We start from the raw sequence: 19,437 nt of genomic DNA, 5'->3' as shown, positions 1-19,437 counted from the left end.
TCCAGTAGGTGTACAGCATCACAGCATGGTTTTATTTTCATTTCCCAGATGACTAGAGATATTGAGCATCTTTTCATGTATTTATTTGACCATTTTTATATCTTTTTATGAATCAAAAAATCTTTTGCTCATTTTTAAACTGAACTGTTTGTCTTACTGTGTTGGAAGACTTCTTCATAGTATTAAATACACAGTAATACAAGGCAGATTTGGAGAGCATAAATACATTTAATAGTTTTGCTCAATTTCTAACTTTATATAGTAAAAAAATATGTACAAAACTGAATAAAAGGAAAGTGAGATAAGGACAGAAGAATGCTAAAAATTTAATAAATACAGTATCAAATTCAATTGACCTCAATCTTAACCTATTCATTTCTCAACAACTACAATAACACAACAATAAAAAAGTCAACGTAACCTTATCTAGATTATGTACAACTAACATTTGAAACTAGTAAATTGTGGCCAAGGTCCACAAGTCGTGTCTCCAAGTCTAATCATGGCCTAAAAGGACCTAATCCATCAGGTTTACTTAGTTTGTAATGTACTAGCATCCCAAAACCCACTTCCTAGGCTAGAAGGTGCTGATGGCACCTAACCAAGCCAAGAGGTTGAATACAGACCTTTAAACTGCCAACTCTAAAATTGTTTTCCCCTTGTAATTTTCCTCCCTTTCCTCCCACTATTCTTTAATCTCCTCTAACCTCCATTCCTCCAAGTCTGGTGATGTCCTATCACTTTTTTTAGATTGAGTTAGTGATTAGAACCATCATTTTGTAAACGTTTTCATCACTCCAATTGCCCTTCAGCAGTCACTTAAGTCCCCTCAACCTTCCCTAGCCCCAGACAACCACCAACCTAATTTCTATCTCTACAAATTTGCCTATCCTAGACATTTTACATAAATGTAATAATACATGTGATCCTGTGTAATCTCCTACTTTTAGGTCCTAAGATTTCTGAATATAAAATTGAATAAAGCCATATATTTTCTAAAATACAAAGCTATAATTTATATGTATATATATTATTATGTATTTCCTTACCTAACTACTTCCTGATGGAACTGCAGCCTTTATATTTATGACGGAGTAGTCATAATTTCATTCCCTTAGAAAGAAAACTACCATATGAAAGTTATTTGGCAAAACATTTAAGTATCATAACATTAACTATCCTTTTAATGTAATACAAATTATTCCTGTTTTAAACAAAGTAAGGTATTTTACTTACTACAAAACCTTACCTTGACTAAGATGTTCATGGTAAATAGATGCTAAATTGGGAAGATGTTGTTGGAGATGAGATGTTAGCTCTGCATGTGAATTAATCTGAACTAGCTCCTCTTCACACCCAGATTCTTCACCATCAAAATCAGCCATATTTTTTTCTGATTTTGCACTGACCTGGGAGCTACTGCAACTGACATCATCTGCACTTAGCATATCATCAACCATATGCCTGTAACACAGAGAAGAGCACAAAGTTAGCAATTACACATTTAAACACATTTTGTGAATCACAAAAAATCTCTCTCAAAAACATTTGGCACAAGTTACAACACACTCAAGAACAAAGCTACACTTGTTTCTTAACAATATAAAATACCACGAGCTTTACAAAAACTAAAAATCCCACAATGTTGAAACTATATATTAATTTTACAATATACCCACATACTATCCAGCCCATCAACACACTTCACTAAAACAATTTCAAAGCGAATAATTTTAGGGAAGATCAATAAACTTATAATTATCTTATAAATTCAAATCACAATGTGAAACCTTAAAATTTGTTTACATTTATTCATACAACTGCAGAATCAAATGAGATAACTACTAGGAAAATACTTCCATTTAAGGCTGCAATCTAGATGTGGTTAAAATTAATACTGGGAAACTTTTAGCTCAATAAATACCTATTAAGCACTCACTTCTAAAAAATACCATATTGGGTACTCTAAGAATGTGAAGACAAAAGGATGAAAAATAATACAAAGAAAAGTTCAGGATTGACTTAGAGAGACTCACAAGTAGTACCATACACAGAGAACATGGAAAGTGCTAACATAAAAATTAAATCATTAGATCTTATGGGGTAGGGGGCTAATGTGGGTGTGAAGACTAAAAGAGATTTGCAATATGCCAAACTGGAATGCATTTTACCTTAGTTTTATAAACTAACTGCTCTGTCTTCAGTATGAGCTGTCTTGGAGAGAACTTTGAATGTGCACACCTATAATGTCAGACTGTAAACCAGTGGTTCTCAGAGATAATTTTGGCCCCCTGGGGGACATCTGGCAATGTCTAGAGATGTTTTTGGCTATCACAACTTGGGAGATGCTGCTGGTATCTAGGCCTAGAGGCTAGGGATGCTGTCAAACATCCTACAGTGCACAGGGCAGCATTCATATTGCTGCAAATTCAAAACACAGAATTCCCTGGCCCAAAATGTCAATATTGCCAAGGCTGATAAGCATAACCCTTAAACTCATATGGGTTAGTGATAAGAATAAAATGAAAAGGGAAATAAAGTAGCAATATGTATGGATACGCAGTTCTCCCAAACAACCATACTAAATTCTGACAGGCTTGACAAATTGTCAAGTCTAAGAAAGCTCATCCTGATAAACCACATATTCATATTTCATCAACTCAAATATTACTACTAGTAACGACAGTAATAATAGCAGCTAACATGTATTGAGCTCTTATTATGTGGCAATCACATTAGCCCATGAAATGCTCACAATAAACCCGTGAGATAGGTACTATTATTCCTATTTCACAGATGTGAAAATAATGGAAAGAAAAATTAAGTACTTTGCCCAATATTGTAACATTAGTAAGTGACAGAATCACTTACTGTTGAATACCATAGGTATACTTCAGAGATAATCAAAAAGCTTTATGATGAGGCTCTATCCTTATTAATACCCTAAAATTAGGATGTGCATAAAATTTCCCTTTCCATGATCACATTTTAATGGAAGTTTCTACAGGCAATCTTATATCTGCTTTTAGGCAATTATTACAAAGAACTGAAGATCTAGATCTCTGCTGTCCACTGTGTTAGCCACTAGCCATATGCGGCCACTGTACATGTAAAAAGGGGCTAGTTTAAACTGAGATGCACTGTAAGTATAAAATATACAAAGAATATTGAAGACTAAGAAAAAAATCTTAATTTTTATATTGATTACATGTGGAGATATTTTAGATATTAGTGCTTTAAATAAAATTTGTAATTAAAATTAACCTCACCTGTTTCATTTTGCTTTTTAAACGTGCCCAATAGAAAATTAAAAATTACATATTGGAGGCATGCATGTACAGTTTACATTATATTCCTACTGGACAACACTGATCTAGAATATATTGCAATTGAATAAATATAGGCTATAATTACTCCCTAAAGGAAATAAATATAAGCTGTCTATTTTTAAGCAGACTTACCCATCATGGTGGTGATGGTGGTGGTGGTGGTGGTGGTGGTGATGCTGTGGACCAATAAACTGCCGACAATTAAATAATTCATTCCCTATAGTCTCCCCAAGAAAGTCCCCAGTGCGTGTAATACAAGATTCCTGAGACGCTTGTGCTATATGAGCAGCATTCATTTCCCCTGAAATATCATGTTCTGGGTCTTCAGAGTGTGAACAGGCATCTAGCATTCGTATTCGATTATCTACCGATGGCATTGACTCAGTGTTAAAAACCAAGTCCTTTGCTGTTCCATTGCTCGTCCCACTTCTTTCTGATGGGCCTTGGGAATCCCCTAGGCAAATGCCTGCTTGACTTTCTAACTTTCTGTTCCGAAGATCTGTCCCACAACTGCTTTTAGGAGGATTATGACCATGATCGTCATCTTCATCTTCTTCTTTAAGAGCTTCAATATCTGCGATGTCGTCTGACTGTACCTCACTGCCAGGGCTCCCAGCTGACTGGCTTGCATGGCTAGAATTCACCTCATTGCTAGATCCATCGCTATGCCCACTACTGCTACCAGGACCACTGCTTCCGTCCTCACCACTGTTGGCAGTTTCGTCAGAACTTCCCTGCATGGATTCCTGTATTTAGAAACAAATAGATTTAAATAAATATTTAAACTAGTAAGAAAAAAAAACTTACATTAACATGCTGTACTTTTTAAAAGGCTGCCACAGTCTTGACATATTCCCTTGAACAACACAAAATGGAATTAAAAACTCAAAGAAAAGTGAAGGCCCTCAATAATACTATCTAAAAGAGAAGAGAGGCCTAAACATAGATCATGTTTATATTCCCAGTTCAAAGGATAAACGTGGCAGGAACCCCAAAATCCAAATATTGCTGTAAAGTGGGGGAAAAACTGTTTTCATACCTCTGTGTCTGAAAGTCGCTGTTGCACATGTTTGGTTCTATTAATAAGTTGCTCATCCATTTCAATGTCACTGCCTCCACTTTGATGGGTATCACTGTTATCACTGCTTTGAGGACTAGCTGCAGGTGACCCTATATTAAACAGATTTTTTGGTTTTACTTCTAATTTGTATTAACATGGATCTATCAGAATGACATAATCCTTTGATTCTTTCATTTACCAAAGCTTTATGCTAAGTAGCCAAAAATATAATCTGGAAATATGTTAAAATTTGCCAATTATTTCTAAATGTACATGATTTCAATTAAAAGTCAAGATACTAATGGTTTAAACAAAAAGGAAGATAGATAACTAGTTAAGGGTCTACATTTCCTGCTTTACAACTCTGATACAAATATATAACATCAATTGACTCTAGATGATCATCAAAACAAAACTACAAGTCATCTTGCCATGTGTTTCTAAGACTCAACTTACAAGGTGATGGAGCTGCTCTTCTGAGCTCTTCTTCCTCTGAAGGAAAAGGAAAAAACAGAAAGGAAATATTCTAAGTGACTGATCTTCTTTGGGACAGCATACCAGTTGTTCTTATTACATAATCACCAAAAAACAGGTAAGGAAACCTGCCATAATATAAGTTCCCAACACCTGCAGTAGTACTTGTAGGTGCCTAAACAGAAGAGCCTAAGAAAAGAGTAGTATATGATGTCAGGAGACAAAAATCGAGGGTAAAGCTGATAAAGTATTAGAGAACCCTGGAAAGCCATACATGTAAAAGTGTACATAAAACACCTGAAATGATAGAAACCTTTGAAGTAGAAAATACAGAAAGAGAACTGTATTATTATGTTCTGTTCTCAAAATTATTTCTAAAATAAAACATGTTGTTTGTTTGTTTTCTAACCAAAAGCTCCAAAGCTTTTATGAAATAGTTTTTTTTTTTAAAGGGAAGAACACTGAGAGAAAATCCAATAACTACTGAAACTTTATTACTGTTCTTTACTTGAAGAGTAAACCCAAAACATGAGCTAATCCCAATTTATTAACCCTTTCACAAACACTATAGCTCCCATCTCAAACTTACTTTGGAATTAAGAATGAACTAAAACTACTTAGCAGAAATTACTTCGAATTTGAGTTATAAACTTTGGACAACTTACTTCAAAAAATACATTACACTTTACGAACCTTTCTTATTTCCAATGGGAAGATTAGTATTTAATAAGGATGCAAAAGAACTCTGTTTCGATAGCTGAGCCTTAGCTGCTAGTGCATTATTCCATAATGCTTTAATTAACATCGATGCCAAGTACAATGTCTTAAAAAAAAAAAAAGAGAGAGACAGATTGAAACTAGAGGGTTTAGGCAACATGGTAACAAATTTAATATCCTTTTGCCTAACTGAAATTCCAACAGTAATATAATACAAGTTAAATGATCTGAATCACAAATAAATTTTCACATTACAAAAAAAACTACCATTATGTTTCGCATGAATTACCTGTTCAGTATGAACACTTGGTTCAAGAGCTGAGACCAGATTAAGGAGATGTCTCAGTGGTACTGGATCCAAATTCTTGATGAGTGAAGGAAATAAGTCATGTATATACCGACTACAATGTTTCAACTAGAAAATAAAGGTAGAGACAAGAGTGAAAAATAATTATACTATATAATAAATAACCTGATACCAAAAAAGTTATTTAGTTTTAAAAGCCAAGAATGTGGGTGGTACATTTTAGTGTACTTTTAATACTTTTTAGTGTGTTGGTAAAACACTAATTACCAAATATCACAAATGTCAGTACAAAAAATTGTAAAAATAAAATTCAATTTAAGTAGAACTTTATCTTATCCAAACAAGCCACAAGCTTAATTTTCTAACCATAAGAGAGAAGCCCACAATAAATACATTTTCTGGAATCCGAATGTAAAGAGGATTCCAATTAAATTTATGTACATATCATTAATATTAAAAAAGTTAAATAGTAGGGGCCGGCCCGGTGGCGCAAGCGGTTAAGTGCGCGCGATCCGCTGCGGCGGCCCGGGGTTCGCTGGTTCGGATCCCGGGCGCGCACCGACGCACTGCTTGGTAGGCCATGCTGTGGCGGCGTCCCATATAAAGTGGAGGAGGATGGGCACGGATGTTAGCCCAGGGCCGTCTTCCTCAGCAAAAAAAGAGGAGGATTGGCGAATGTTAGCTCAGGGCTGATCTCCTCACAAAAAAAAAAAAAAAAAAGTTAAATAGTAAATTAAAATGTAGGCAATTACAAATAAAATAATAAATTACAATTAGAAGGGAAAATCAAATTATCTTATTTTAAGTGTATTATATTTCCCATATTAAATGGTTATAAAGTATTTACATCACCTGTTCCTTTTACTAGAGTACACGATAGAAATTCACTTATAACAAAAGTCTACATAATAATAAACCATGAAATAGAAAGTCTCCTTTCTTATACTAAATTACGTAAATATGAAGGGAAGCACAATATTTGCAAAGATATCACTACTAAATATGACAGACATAAAATAAATGTCTTTTATAGCCAAAAAGCTGCTAACTGCTAAATTAAGATACAGAAACAAATATAATTAGGCCAGTAATTGCCAATTTGAGGGCTCTGAAGGTAAAAAACTGAGGTATCCTATTTATCTTCAATACATAAAAAGTCTATTAAAAATGCAAATTTCTCTATTCTGAAACACTTATTTTTATATTTTTCAGGTGTAAATCATATGATCTCTCTTCTATTGCATCCCTTAGCAGGGTAAATATGCACAACCTAATTTTGAAACAGAAGGTGAAATAAAAGTAATAAAATGACATTGGAGGAATTCCTTTATGTCAAGGCAACATCTTATAAACTATACTACGTACTTCAACACTACTATTTAATTTAACAATCCTAATTATCCATTAAAAAAATAATGTAGGGATGTGACATCAGCATCATGGCAGAGTGAGTTCTTCCCAGTTCTTCCCTTTGTCTCTCTTCTCCAAGTTACAACTAAACGGACATTCATTAACCAACAAAGGATTCCCTACATAGCACAAAAGGATGCCTAAGAGATCTACGCAGCTACACATCTGAAGGTGGGTGGACCGGAGCCTCGGGAGGCAGTGGAACTAGGTGAGCGGACCCCTCCAACTCCGCAGCAGCAGCAATCCAGGTCCCTACACAGCAGCCAGTGCGACTTCTAAGAGGCGGCAGGGCGACCCAGGCTGCACATGAACACTTTCAGAGCGGTAGCCTGGTCTGTGGGAGCGCCCACTGTGCCACAGCGGCCCTACCCATGGGAACGCTCCCCACCAAATGGCAACTGCTCGGCACCCACAAAGGTGTCCCATCCACCATGCAAAGCAGCTCAGTTGAACTGCCTGTGAGTGCAGAGCCGGCCCACATATGAAAGAAAGCGCCCCTCCTGCCGAGCACAGCGGCCCCACCGGCATGTGCCTGCATTACCTGCCAAGCAGTTGCAGCCAGATCGCACCAATATTGAGCAGCCCTACCAGTACAACTTCCAGCATATGGGGTGAGAGTAGAAAACACAGCTCCTGCCGTCCCCCTAGCAGTGGCAGGTGGAATCTGCAACCTGATACTATCACAAACGTGCCCACAAAAGATCAATTCATTAATCACCATGAAGAACTACATTAACACTTCAGAGCAGAAGAAAAACAAGTCTCCAGAAACCAATCCTGAACTCATAGAACGTTACAATCTACATGACAGAGAATTCAAATAGCTGTCATAAAGAAACTCAACGAGTTACAAGAAAACTCAGAAAGACTTCAATGAGCTCAGGAATAAAATTAATGAGCAGAAGGAATATTTCACCAAAGAGATTGAAGCTCTAAAAGAACAAAACAAAACAGAAATTCTGGATATGAAGAACACAATTAATGAGATAAAAAATAATCTGGAAACTATAAAAAATAGACCTGACATTATGGAGGACAATACTAGTGAATTAGAGGATAGAAATATAGAAATGCTTCAAGTGGAGGAAGAGAGAGAACTAAGATTTTTAAAAAATGAAGGAACTCTTCGAGAAATATCCAACTCAATTAGGAAAAGCAACATAAGAATTATAGGTATTTCAGAGGGAAAAGAGAGGGAGAAGGTAGCAGAGAGCTTGTTCAAAGAAATAATAGCTGAGAACTTCCCAAACCTGAGGAACAAACTGGACTTAGAACTACATGAAGCCAACAGAACCTGTAATTACCTCAGTGCAAAAAGACCTTCTCCAAGGCATATACTATTAAAACCGAGAAAAGTCAATGACAAGAAAAAAATATTCAGCAAGGCAGAAGAAAACACCCTACAAAGGAACCCCTATCAGGCTTTCTGTGGATTTCTCAGCAGAAACCTTACAGGCTAGGAGAGAATGGAATGATATATTGAAAATACTGAAAGACAAAAACTTTCAGCCAAGAATACTCTATCCAGTGAAACTATCCTTCAGATATGATGGAGAAATAAAAGCTTTCCCAGATAAACAAAAGCTGAGGGAGCTCATCGTCACTAGGCATGCCTTAAAAGAAATGTTGAAAGGAGCCCTCCCATCTGAAACTAAAAAGCAAAGTTTACAAAACCTTGAACAAGGAGATAAACAGACAGACAGAATCATAAAATTGTAGCTCTATATCAGAATAGGTTAGTAAACACCTAATTATAACATAAAAGATAAAGGGATGGAAAGCATTAAAAATAACTATAAACACTTCAATTAAGTAACAAACTCACAACACAAAAAATAATAATTGGTGACAACAATAACTCAGAAGGGGAAGAGTAAAGAGATAGAATTTGCTTAGGCTAATAGAGATAAGAGGCTATCAGAAAATGAACTATCTCATTTATGAGATCTTTAATGCAAACCTCATGGTAACCACTAAACAAAAAATGAAAGCAGAGGTACAAACCATGAATAGAGAAAACCATCACAGAAATCCACCAAACTGAAATGTCAGTCAGAAATACAAGGGAAAAGAAACAATGGAAATATAGAACAACTGGAAAACAAGAGATAAAATGGCAGTATTAAGCCCTCATATATCAGTAATCACTGAGCTAAAAAGCAAATTCACAAGTTATAGAGAACAAGATCAACAAGCAAAATTCAGCTGTGTTTCTATATACCAGAAGTGAATTATCTGACAAGGAATTTAAAATAGCAATTCCCTTTACAATAGCATACAAAAGAATAAAATACTTGAATGAATCTAGCAAAGGAGGTACAAGAATTATACACTGAAATTACAAAACACTGCTTAAAGAAATGAAAGATTTAAATAAATGGAAAGACAGCCCATGTTCATGGAAAGGAAGACTTAACATTGTTAAGATGTTAATACTACCCAAAGCAATCTACAGATTCAACACAGTCTCTGCCCAATTCCAAGAGCCTTTTTGGCAGAAATGGAAAAGCCAAGCCTCAAATTCATACAGAATTTTAAGGAGTTCTGAAAAGCCAAAACAATCTTCAAAAAGAAGACTCCAAAACTTACAACAAAACAAGAGTAATTAAAACGGTATGGTACTGCCATAAGGACAGACATACAGACCAATGAAGTAGAACAGAGAACCCAGAAATAAATGCTCACATAAATGGTCAATTTGTTTTCAACAATGATGCCAAGACCATTCAATGGGGAAGGGACAGTCTTTTCAACAAAAGGTGCTGAGAAAACTGGATATTCACATGCAAAAGAATGAAGGCAGACCTTTACCTTACACCATACACAAAAATTAACTCAAAATGGATCCAAGATCTAAACTCAGGAGACAAATACATAAAACTCTTCTAAGAAAATGCTGGGGAAAATCTTCATGCCATTTGATTTGGCAATGGTTTCATCAATATGACACCAAAAACACAAGAACAAAAGAAAAAATAAATAAATTGGACTTCACCAAAATTAAGACTTTCTGTGCTGCAGATGATGTCGAAGTTAGGGATATAGACAGTGGTGATGGTTACACAACATTGTGAATGTATTTAACGCCACTGAAAAGCCATCAACCAAAAACTCAAAACAAGTTAAAAAAAAAAAAACATGAATACCTGAAAAAGCACGTGAGAGAAAAATTCTGCCAATGAAAAATGATGGGATAATTTATCTTCATAAAACATTAAAAATAAAAGTTGTTCAGAAAACAATGGACTACTAATCACGTCTACTACAAAGCTCTGCGAGAAAATAAAAGTAGCTCTAGTATCTTAACATTCAGTCAAACTCTTCAAGCACAAAGAAAACAGACATCTTACAGATGTAAAAACCCAGAATATAATATCCACAAATTTCTTTTCAGGAGAAACAAAAGGTTACTCTGTGAAATCCACAAGAATAAATACAAATTAACTCTGGAATAAGGAAAAAGGAATGAGAAAAACAGGAATGAGGGAAAAGGGTTTGTGGTGAGTCATATACCTAAATACAAAATTAATTCTAAGCAACCGTGGGAATTACGGTTATAGTGTAGAATTTTAAAGTTATATAATTTAATAAAGTACGAATAACATAATTAATAAAAACTGGGAAGTGGAAAATGAGAAGACACGAGAAAAATGATGAGAATTTTCTCATCTTCCATAGAAGAGAATCAATCATTACTGTGTTTTAGAATGAAAAGAAACAAACTCATAAAGAAAATGAGAATCAATAATACATTTCAACAAATTTCTTCTTTTTTTTTTTTGAGGAAGATTGGCCCTGAGCTACCATCTGTTGCCAATCTTCCTCTTTTTTTCCTTTTTTCTCCTCAAAGCCCCAGTAGATAGCAGCATGTTATAGCTGTACACCCTTCTAGTCACTCTGTGTGGGACACCGTCTCAGCACGGCTTGATGAGCAGTGAGCAGGTCCGCGCCCAGGATCCGAACTGGCGAACCCTGGGGTGCTGACGTAGAGCACACGAACTTAACCACTACGCCACCGGGCCGGCCTCTCAACAAATTTCTGAACGACTACAATGAATAGGAATACATTTTAAAATGTACAGCTTGAGAAAGCTGTAGCTCAGAATAATTTGTAAGTGAGCTGCAAAGGAGATAGGTCAGTCTTCCCAAGGTAACTGGAAAAGATTCTGGACTCAGAGCACCAGATTTGATGGACAGCAGAAGTGAGTCATGGAGATGAAAACAGAAGATTTCACTGAATTTTCCTTAAAGAAGGATTGTATCTGTGAGCCATCCACCAGTCAGAAAAATATAAGCAGCCAATCTATACCAACCATCCACCAGGGCTCTTCCCAGGGGGAAATTATATAAAACCATGTCTTTTAAGTGTAGATACTGGTACCTCTTTTCTCTTTTAGAAGTTACACAAGCAGAAAGCCTAGTACACTAAAGAGCAAAGTACAAGTTGTTATACCTCCATTACTACCCCTGAAAACGTTGCCAAGCAGGAGTCCCATTTGAGAGATAGCTCTAATGGAAAAACATTTCACAGCATTCAAGAATATCTATGCCACTTACCTAGTTGTCTTTCTTAAATATGAATGGATAGCAAAGGCATACGAAGAGACCCAACAACATAAAGGAAAGAATACAGTACAGACAAGACGTTTGAAGATATAATACAAGAAAGAATAATCATTCATGTTAACAGCTCCTAAAAAGGCAGGAAGGAATAGGACTCAAACCATAAAATGTAATATAGAGAAGGATATTGCAATGGCCAGATTATAACTAAGTACAGTCATAAATTCACATGCTAACAGTATGCAATGTCTCATAAAGCAGTAATCTAAATGTGTGTACAAGTAAGTACACAGGCAGAAGCTAATAACCATAAGAGTATATATCAGTGTTTCTAAAATTAGTCATCACTAATCCCTTTGAGAATCTGAAGAAAATTAAGAACCATTTCCCCGAAAAATGCACGTAATGCACATTGGAATCAGATGAAATTTAAGTTCCTTCTAAACTCTAGGGAATTTGACTTCTGTCATTGAGACATGAAAACCTACTTTTAAAAAAAGCTATTAGCTCCCTTTTAAGATAAATTTATGTAACTTACTGGGATAATAATTTTATGTGAGGGTTCTTCAAATTTGGAAAGCATTTAACAATAAATTTCAACAGAGTGGAAAGATTCTGAAGTTTATTTTTTTGATGTTCTATGACAAAGACTTTATGGTAGAATGGTGTGGAAAGAGACATGTAGAGAGGTAACTCAATCAAACCAAAATATAAGTAACTTTAAATGGAACACAAAGTCATTTAAATATCAAAATGTTTACTGTAATTTTATATACTAGTTTTACATTTGCTGAAAAACTAATATATACATGTAAAAGTTTCAAGCATAGATGCAGACAATAAAAAGGAAGTCTCCCACCTATCCCAGGCTACTTCCCCAAAAGCAAACCTGTTAAAATTTGTGCATTTTTCTAAAATTGTTCCAGGCATTCACAAGTACAAAGAGTACATGTATATGTATGTGCATCCTCTTTTTATAATTGTTTTAATACAGTCATGCATCACTTAACAATGGGGATATGTTCTGAGAAATGTGTCAGGCAATTTCCTCACTGTGCGAACATTATAGAGTGCACTGACACAAACGCAGATGGTATAGCCTATTACACAGCTAGGCTATATGGTACTAATCTTATGGAACCAAGGTCATGTATGCAGTCCACCATTAACCAAAATGTCATTATGTGCCCCATGACTGTATACAGTGGGAGAATACACTGTATAGTTGCTGTTTTCTCTTAATAAAAGATCTATTACCTATGCAGTGTTTAATAAATATATTTCTTGCAGATCATTTCACATGAACATAATACAGCAACTTCAGTCCTTCTCATGGCTACAGAGCATTCTACTATACAGATTTCCAAAACTTACTTAACTAGTCCTACAGTGACAGACATTCATGATCTGCTAGTATAGTCAGTGCTGCAGTGAACATCTTCATGTACATGTATTTAAAGGATAAATTACCAGAAACAGAATTGCTATATTGTTCCCCTAAAGTTATACCACACTCTGGCCAATATAGTATATTACTGAACATAATGGGAATCACCCAATTCATGAAAATGTTATTACATTATTTGAACCTACATTTAATTGTAAGCAAAGATAAGCATTTTTCTAATACTTATAAACCATTTGCACTTCTTTTTCTATCAATGTCCTGTTTGTCACGTTTGTCTATTTTCTTCTTGGATTCCAGTACAGGAACTGTCATACAAACAATGAGAAGAGCAATAGCCAATCTAATTATTACTGGGTAAGTCATGCATGTGTATGTGTGTGCATGTGTGTCTCAGGTGAGCAAAGTGACCTGAAAAACTTACTCCAGAGGTGAGGAAAAAAGGATTCAGGCAAGACTCTGTATGAAACCAACCAACCCGGGACACTCTGAAATCAGTTACATGTAATGCTCAAATTAAAAGAACTCAAAACGTAAAAATTACCGATCATTCTAAATCTGTGGTAGATTTAAAAGTAAAGCAATAACAAACCACAGAAACATACAATTAAAATAACTCTTAAAAATATATTTATCTTAAAGCAATCTTTTATAGATATTTTAAGTTATTGCCAACTGTTTCACAGATTATGCCACCATTTTTAAATCATTCCCTTATTAGTTTACTTCAAATTTTTGCTACGGTAAAATGCTAAAAGTTTTAACAGACCATATTATCAATTATAAACTTGATGAATTTCAGTTTCAATAAAGAAAAATACTTCACTATTCCTAGTTATTTATTCTGTATTATTTAACATATCATTGTTCTCATACTTTGCTGGTCTTGCTGTGAAAAAAATAAAAATTAAAAATCTACTAAACAGACTAACACTTTCAGAAAGTTATGAAAGAAAATTTCCCTTTACTCTGAAATATGAATTGCTTTCTTTAATTTGTTAAAATGACACTGACGCATAAATATACAGTATTAAATAAGGGCAGTAAAAAACACACGTATTAAAAAATTACCACAACCAATCTAAGAATTAAGGTCTCAAGGCACACAATTATTAATCAAAAGTCTGAAAATGTTTACATATATAAAAAGTTTGTGTGTATGTGCAATGATCATTACATCATTACAATGATGTAATGGAAGAAATAGAAAAATAATGGATGAAAAGTATAATCGGAGAAATGGCTATTATGATAGTAATAATAAATAAAATTAAAATTCCTAAGAAAAGGCTTAACATGAAATAAAATCTATATACAAATAACTGAAATGCTGAATGATACAAAATAAAACAAATGGCATATGTTTTGGATAGAAAGAACTTCAGTTCTCCTCAAATTAATCATTATCATAATAAAAACAAGAAAATTTTTCAAGAATAAGACAATGCTAAAATTCATATGGAAAAATAAATGAGACACAAAAATTCTTAAAAAAAATATAAGGAAGAAGGACCAGCCCTGTCAGATATTTAAAAATATTACAAAGACACAAGGGGAAAAATGTAAAGACATCAGTATAAACCCAGGGATCAGAAATGTTTTCTTGATGGGTCAGACAGTAAATATTTTAGGATTGTGGGTCATAAGATCTGTGTCACAAGTACTGTACTCTGCCACTGCAGTGTAGAAGGAGCCACGGACAATATGTAAAAGAATGGGCAAGGCTATGTGGCAAAAAACTTGATTTACAAAATCAGGTGGCCAGCCCGCAGGCCATTAAGTTTACCAATCCCTGGTATATAAATCACAACTAGATATACCAATAGGTCAGTCTACAAAGTCCAGAAATTGACCCAGTCAAGATAAAATTGGTATCTCAAATAAGTGAGGAAAAGAAGAGTTACTGAACAAACAGAAACGGGGACAACCACACAGCAAAAAAATGTAGGGAAAAAAGTTGGATACACACACGACACTTTGAACCAAGATAAATTCCAACTGGATCAAAGATTAAAATATAAAATGGAAACAGAAATTGTAAAGGAAGGAACCAAAGAGGAATTTTCTTATAATCTTGGAGTGGAGAAGGCATTTCAAACCATAACACAAAATCCACAGGCCATACAAAAATTCAACCACAAGTTTAAAACCACAAACTTGAAACTGAACAGCAAAACCACCTTAACCAAAGCAAAACACCACCAAAGTAGAACACAGTCATAACTCATAACACAGACAAAAGTCCAATTTCATTGCTACATAAAGATCTCCTATAAAAAAGAAGAAAACAAGTAAAGCAACTGATAAATGGCAAAGAACGTAAACAGATATTCCCAGAAAAGGAAATAAAAATGGCTCAAACACAAAATTAGCAAAATTTCTTTTATTCATATAAAAGAAACGCAAATTTAAAACATCAATGATATCATTTTTCACTCATTAGTTTAGTAAATATCAAGAAGTTTAAGGACACAATGTATTGAGGAGGATAAAGGAAAAGTGGCACTATCATACAATTACCTACCACAAGTAAACCACACATATGCTTTAACCTAACAACCTACTTACAAGTAGGAATTTATCCTACATGATAATTTTGCACCTGGATGAAATGACTATGTTAGAAGTCACTTATAGTAGCATTGTTTATAATAGAAAAGATTGGGGAAAAAATAATGCCTATGAAGGGGAATTGGTTAAATAAATTATGGTACAAGCGTATAATGGAACACCATGCAACCTTAAAAAACATAATTGTTTTATATACTGACATGGAATAATCTCCAAGATAAATCATTAAGTGAAAAAAAGCTAATACGTCCATTTAGTATGCAACATTTGTGGAAAAGAGAAGAACAAGGGAAGAAAAATGTTTATAATTAGATATTTATATAGAAGATCTATGATGCACCTGACAGGATAAGAACTGCATGCCTGGGAGACAGGGGCAGGAGGGGTAAAATGTATAACATATCCTTTTATACTTATTTTTGGGATTTTGAACCATTTACTTTTTGGATCTATGCCTATTCAAAAAATTAAATTAAAAAAGAAAACAGTATAATAGAAAAGAAACATAGCAATACAACATTCAGGATAGAAGAGTTGACTGTATAAATGAAAATAATAGGAAAACGTCTCTTAATAAACCGAGAGGGTTTCATGAAGAATCTCCAATTGAATGACTCTCATTTCCTTCAATTCTACCAGTAATATAGTGAGACACAGGCTCTGAAACCAGACTTCACAGATTCCACTCCCAACTTTTTCATGTCTCGGTTTCTTTAGCTATAAAATGGGGATAACAGAACTTACCTCATTGGGAAGTAAAGCACTTAGAACATATTATAAGGAAGGACTTAATAAACATGAGCTATTAATATTACCTGTGCTGCAGCCCAAATGCAGTCAATATGTTGAGTACTCAGTCGCCCTTCTGCTGCCAAAAAATTCAAAATCACTTGGCACTGTTTGATAATCTGGAAAAGAAAAACTTAGTATAGGTAATTTTAAAAAATATTCTTCTCTCCTGATGGAGCAGAGAAGTCATGTAATTGTCCACAAACCTCAATATGTAAATTTGGTCCAAATATATGCTCTACCACATTGTTGCTTATAAGCCAGTCTGCAAGTTCTTTTGCAATGGACCTAAAGCGAAACAACAAAAATAGTTAATACATTCAAAAAATATTAGTATCATTTTTTCCTATGTCTAAAAGGCAAACTCAGTTGAAAACCTAAATTTCTTCACAAATTATAAAGAAGTGATTATATACAATTAACTGTTTAGAGTACTACAAAGAATAACTAAAATATAAGAAATAGTAATATTACCTGAATTTACAATCAAGCAAAAAAAAAAAACCGTGAAAAGTTAGGATAACACCACCAGGTACACAGGTGAGAATACCAAGTGTAACACCTAATAAGTGATGTATTTTCTTACTCTAGGACTTTGCGTTCCCACTTTTTAATTTCCATAGTAGGCAGTGAAGCATTCAGGGAAGGTTTCCCAATATGCCCTCTATGGTAAGATAACATCAGGAAAGTAGGTTACCAAAAGGGTGAAAAAAAGAATTATCTCCAAGTCAAACTGCAAGTCTCCTGCCTAATACTAATGAAGATTCCACTAATGTGGTCCCTCTAACAAAGATATCAATTGATCATTCAGAACAACTTAATTACATTTACCAACATCTCATCCTTTACTTCAAAAAACAAAGTTTTTATTTTAGAACAGTTTTAGATTATCCTTCATTTTTTAAGAAGAGCTATCAATTCTCTTTTAGAGTAATAGCTCACGGGCACAGAAGTTAACTTATTATGTTAGTTCTACCAAGAAGGTAACGTGAGTTTATCAGTTAATTATCTTTTACAGCTTTGAGATATACATGACATATAATAAACTGAAAATATTTAAAGTGTACAGTTTGATGAATTTAAGCTTAAGTATACATCTATGAATCCATCACCTCTGTCAAGATAATAAACACATACATCAACCCAAAAAGTTTCTTTAAGCCCTTCGTGATTTCCACCCCTCTCCCAGCCCCCACAACCCCACTCCTCAAACAACCAGTGATCTGCTTTTCATTATTATAAATTAGTTTTCATTTTCTCAAATTTTATGTAAAAAAAAATGACAGAGTATGCTTTCTTTTTTTATCTGGTTTCTTTCATTCAATATATGATTTGTCCATTTTGTTTCATTTATCAATAGCCCATGGGTTCTTTCCAGGTTTTGGCAATTATGAATAAAGCTGCTATAAACATCCATGTGTTGGTTTTTGTGCGGACAGAAGTTTTCAACTCCTTTGGTTAAATACCAGGGAGCACAACTGCTGGATCATATGGTAAGAGTATGTTGAGTTTTGTCAGAAACTGCCAAACTGTCTTCCCAAGTGGTCGTACCTTCCTGCATTCCCACCAGGAATGAATGAGAGTTCCTGTTGCTCCACATTCTTGTCAGCTTTTCACATTATCAGTGTTCTGGATTTTGACCATTCTAAAAGGTGTGTCGTTGAATCTCATTTTTGTTTTAATTTCTATTTCTCTGATGAAAGAGGATGTGGAGCATCTTTTTACGTGCTTACTTGCCATCTGTATATCTTCTTTGGTGAAGTGTCTGTTAAAGTCTTTGGCATATTTTTTAATCAGGTTGTTCATTTTCTTATTGTTAAATTTAAGAGTTCTTTGTATATTTTGGATAACAGTCCTTTATCAGATGTGTCTTTTGCAAATATTTTTCCCCATTTGTGGCTTGTCTTCTCATTCTCTTGACATTGTCTTGCACAGAGCAGTTTTTAGTTTTAATAAAGTCCAGCTTATCAATTCTTTTTTTTTTTTTTTTGTGAGGAAGATCAGCCCTGAGCTAACATCTATGCCAATCCTCCTCTTTTTGCTGAGGAAGACTGGCCCTGGGCTAACATCTGTGCCCATCTTCCTCCACTTTATATGGGACACCGCCACAGCATGGTCTGACAAACAGTGCATGGGTGCGCACCCAGGATCTGAACCCGGGCTGCCAGCAGCAGAGCACGTGCACTTAACCGCTACACCACGGGGCTGGCCCCTATCAATTCTTTCTTTCATGATCATGGTGTTGTATCCAAAAAGGCCATTGTCATATCCAAGGTCATCTAGGTTGTCTCCTATATTATCTTCTAAGAGTTTTATAGTTTTGCATTTTATGTTTATGTGTGTGATCCATTTTGAATTAATATCTGTGAAGGATGTGAGGTCTGTGTCTAGATGCATTGCTTTTTTCATGTGGTTGTCCATTTATTTCAGCACCATTTGTTGAAAGACTATCTTCACTCCATTGTACTGCCTTTGTTCTTTTTTCAAAGATCAGCTGACTATATTTATATGGGTCTATTTCTTGGCTCTCTATTCTGTTCCATTAAGCCATTTGTCTATTCTTTCACCAATACCACACTGTCTTGATTACTGTAACTTTATAGAAAGTCTTGAAGGTGGGTAGCGTCCATCCTCCAATTTTATTCGTTTCTATATTGTGTTGGCTATTCTTGGTCTTTTGCCTCTCCATATAAACTTTAGGATCTGTTTGCTGATATCCACAAAATGAACTGCTGAGATCTTGACTGAGATTGTACTGAATCTATAGATAAGAGTTGGGAAGAACTGATACCTTTCCAATTTTAAGTCTTCC

At 34.7% G+C, this 19,437-nt stretch overlaps 1 protein-coding gene across 6 annotated transcripts in view; it reads right to left on the bottom strand.

Annotated features, from left to right (window-relative positions):
- Positions 1 to 19,437, bottom strand: part of USP34 (ubiquitin specific peptidase 34) — a 244,102-nt gene that overhangs the window by 129,762 nt on the left and 94,903 nt on the right. For 4 of the 6 annotated variants that reach the window (XM_058551143.1, XM_058551144.1, XM_058551142.1 and 1 more), the window contains 9 exons: positions 17,212 to 17,289; positions 16,832 to 16,913; positions 16,652 to 16,744; positions 5,870 to 5,995; positions 5,557 to 5,686; positions 4,846 to 4,881; positions 4,369 to 4,499; positions 3,462 to 4,075; positions 1,250 to 1,464 (listed from right to left, as the gene is read on the bottom strand). In XM_058551143.1, the coding sequence (XP_058407126.1) occupies positions 1,250 to 1,464; positions 3,462 to 4,075; positions 4,369 to 4,499; positions 4,846 to 4,881; positions 5,557 to 5,686; positions 5,870 to 5,995; positions 16,652 to 16,744; positions 16,832 to 16,913; positions 17,212 to 17,289 (1,505 nt within the window). The remainder of the gene's footprint in view (positions 1 to 1,249; positions 1,465 to 3,461; positions 4,076 to 4,368; positions 4,500 to 4,845; positions 4,882 to 5,556; positions 5,687 to 5,869; positions 5,996 to 16,651; positions 16,745 to 16,831; positions 16,914 to 17,211; positions 17,290 to 19,437) is intronic. The other 2 variants (XM_058551140.1, XM_058551141.1) reach the window with 2 other exon arrangements.

Source organism: Diceros bicornis, chromosome 12, assembly GCF_020826845.1.
Source record: "Diceros bicornis minor isolate mBicDic1 chromosome 12, mDicBic1.mat.cur, whole genome shotgun sequence".
Lineage (NCBI taxonomy): Eukaryota > Metazoa > Chordata > Mammalia > Perissodactyla > Rhinocerotidae > Diceros > Diceros bicornis.
Note: the sequence above shows the minus strand (reverse complement) of the source record. Positions and strands in the feature narration are given on the sequence as shown.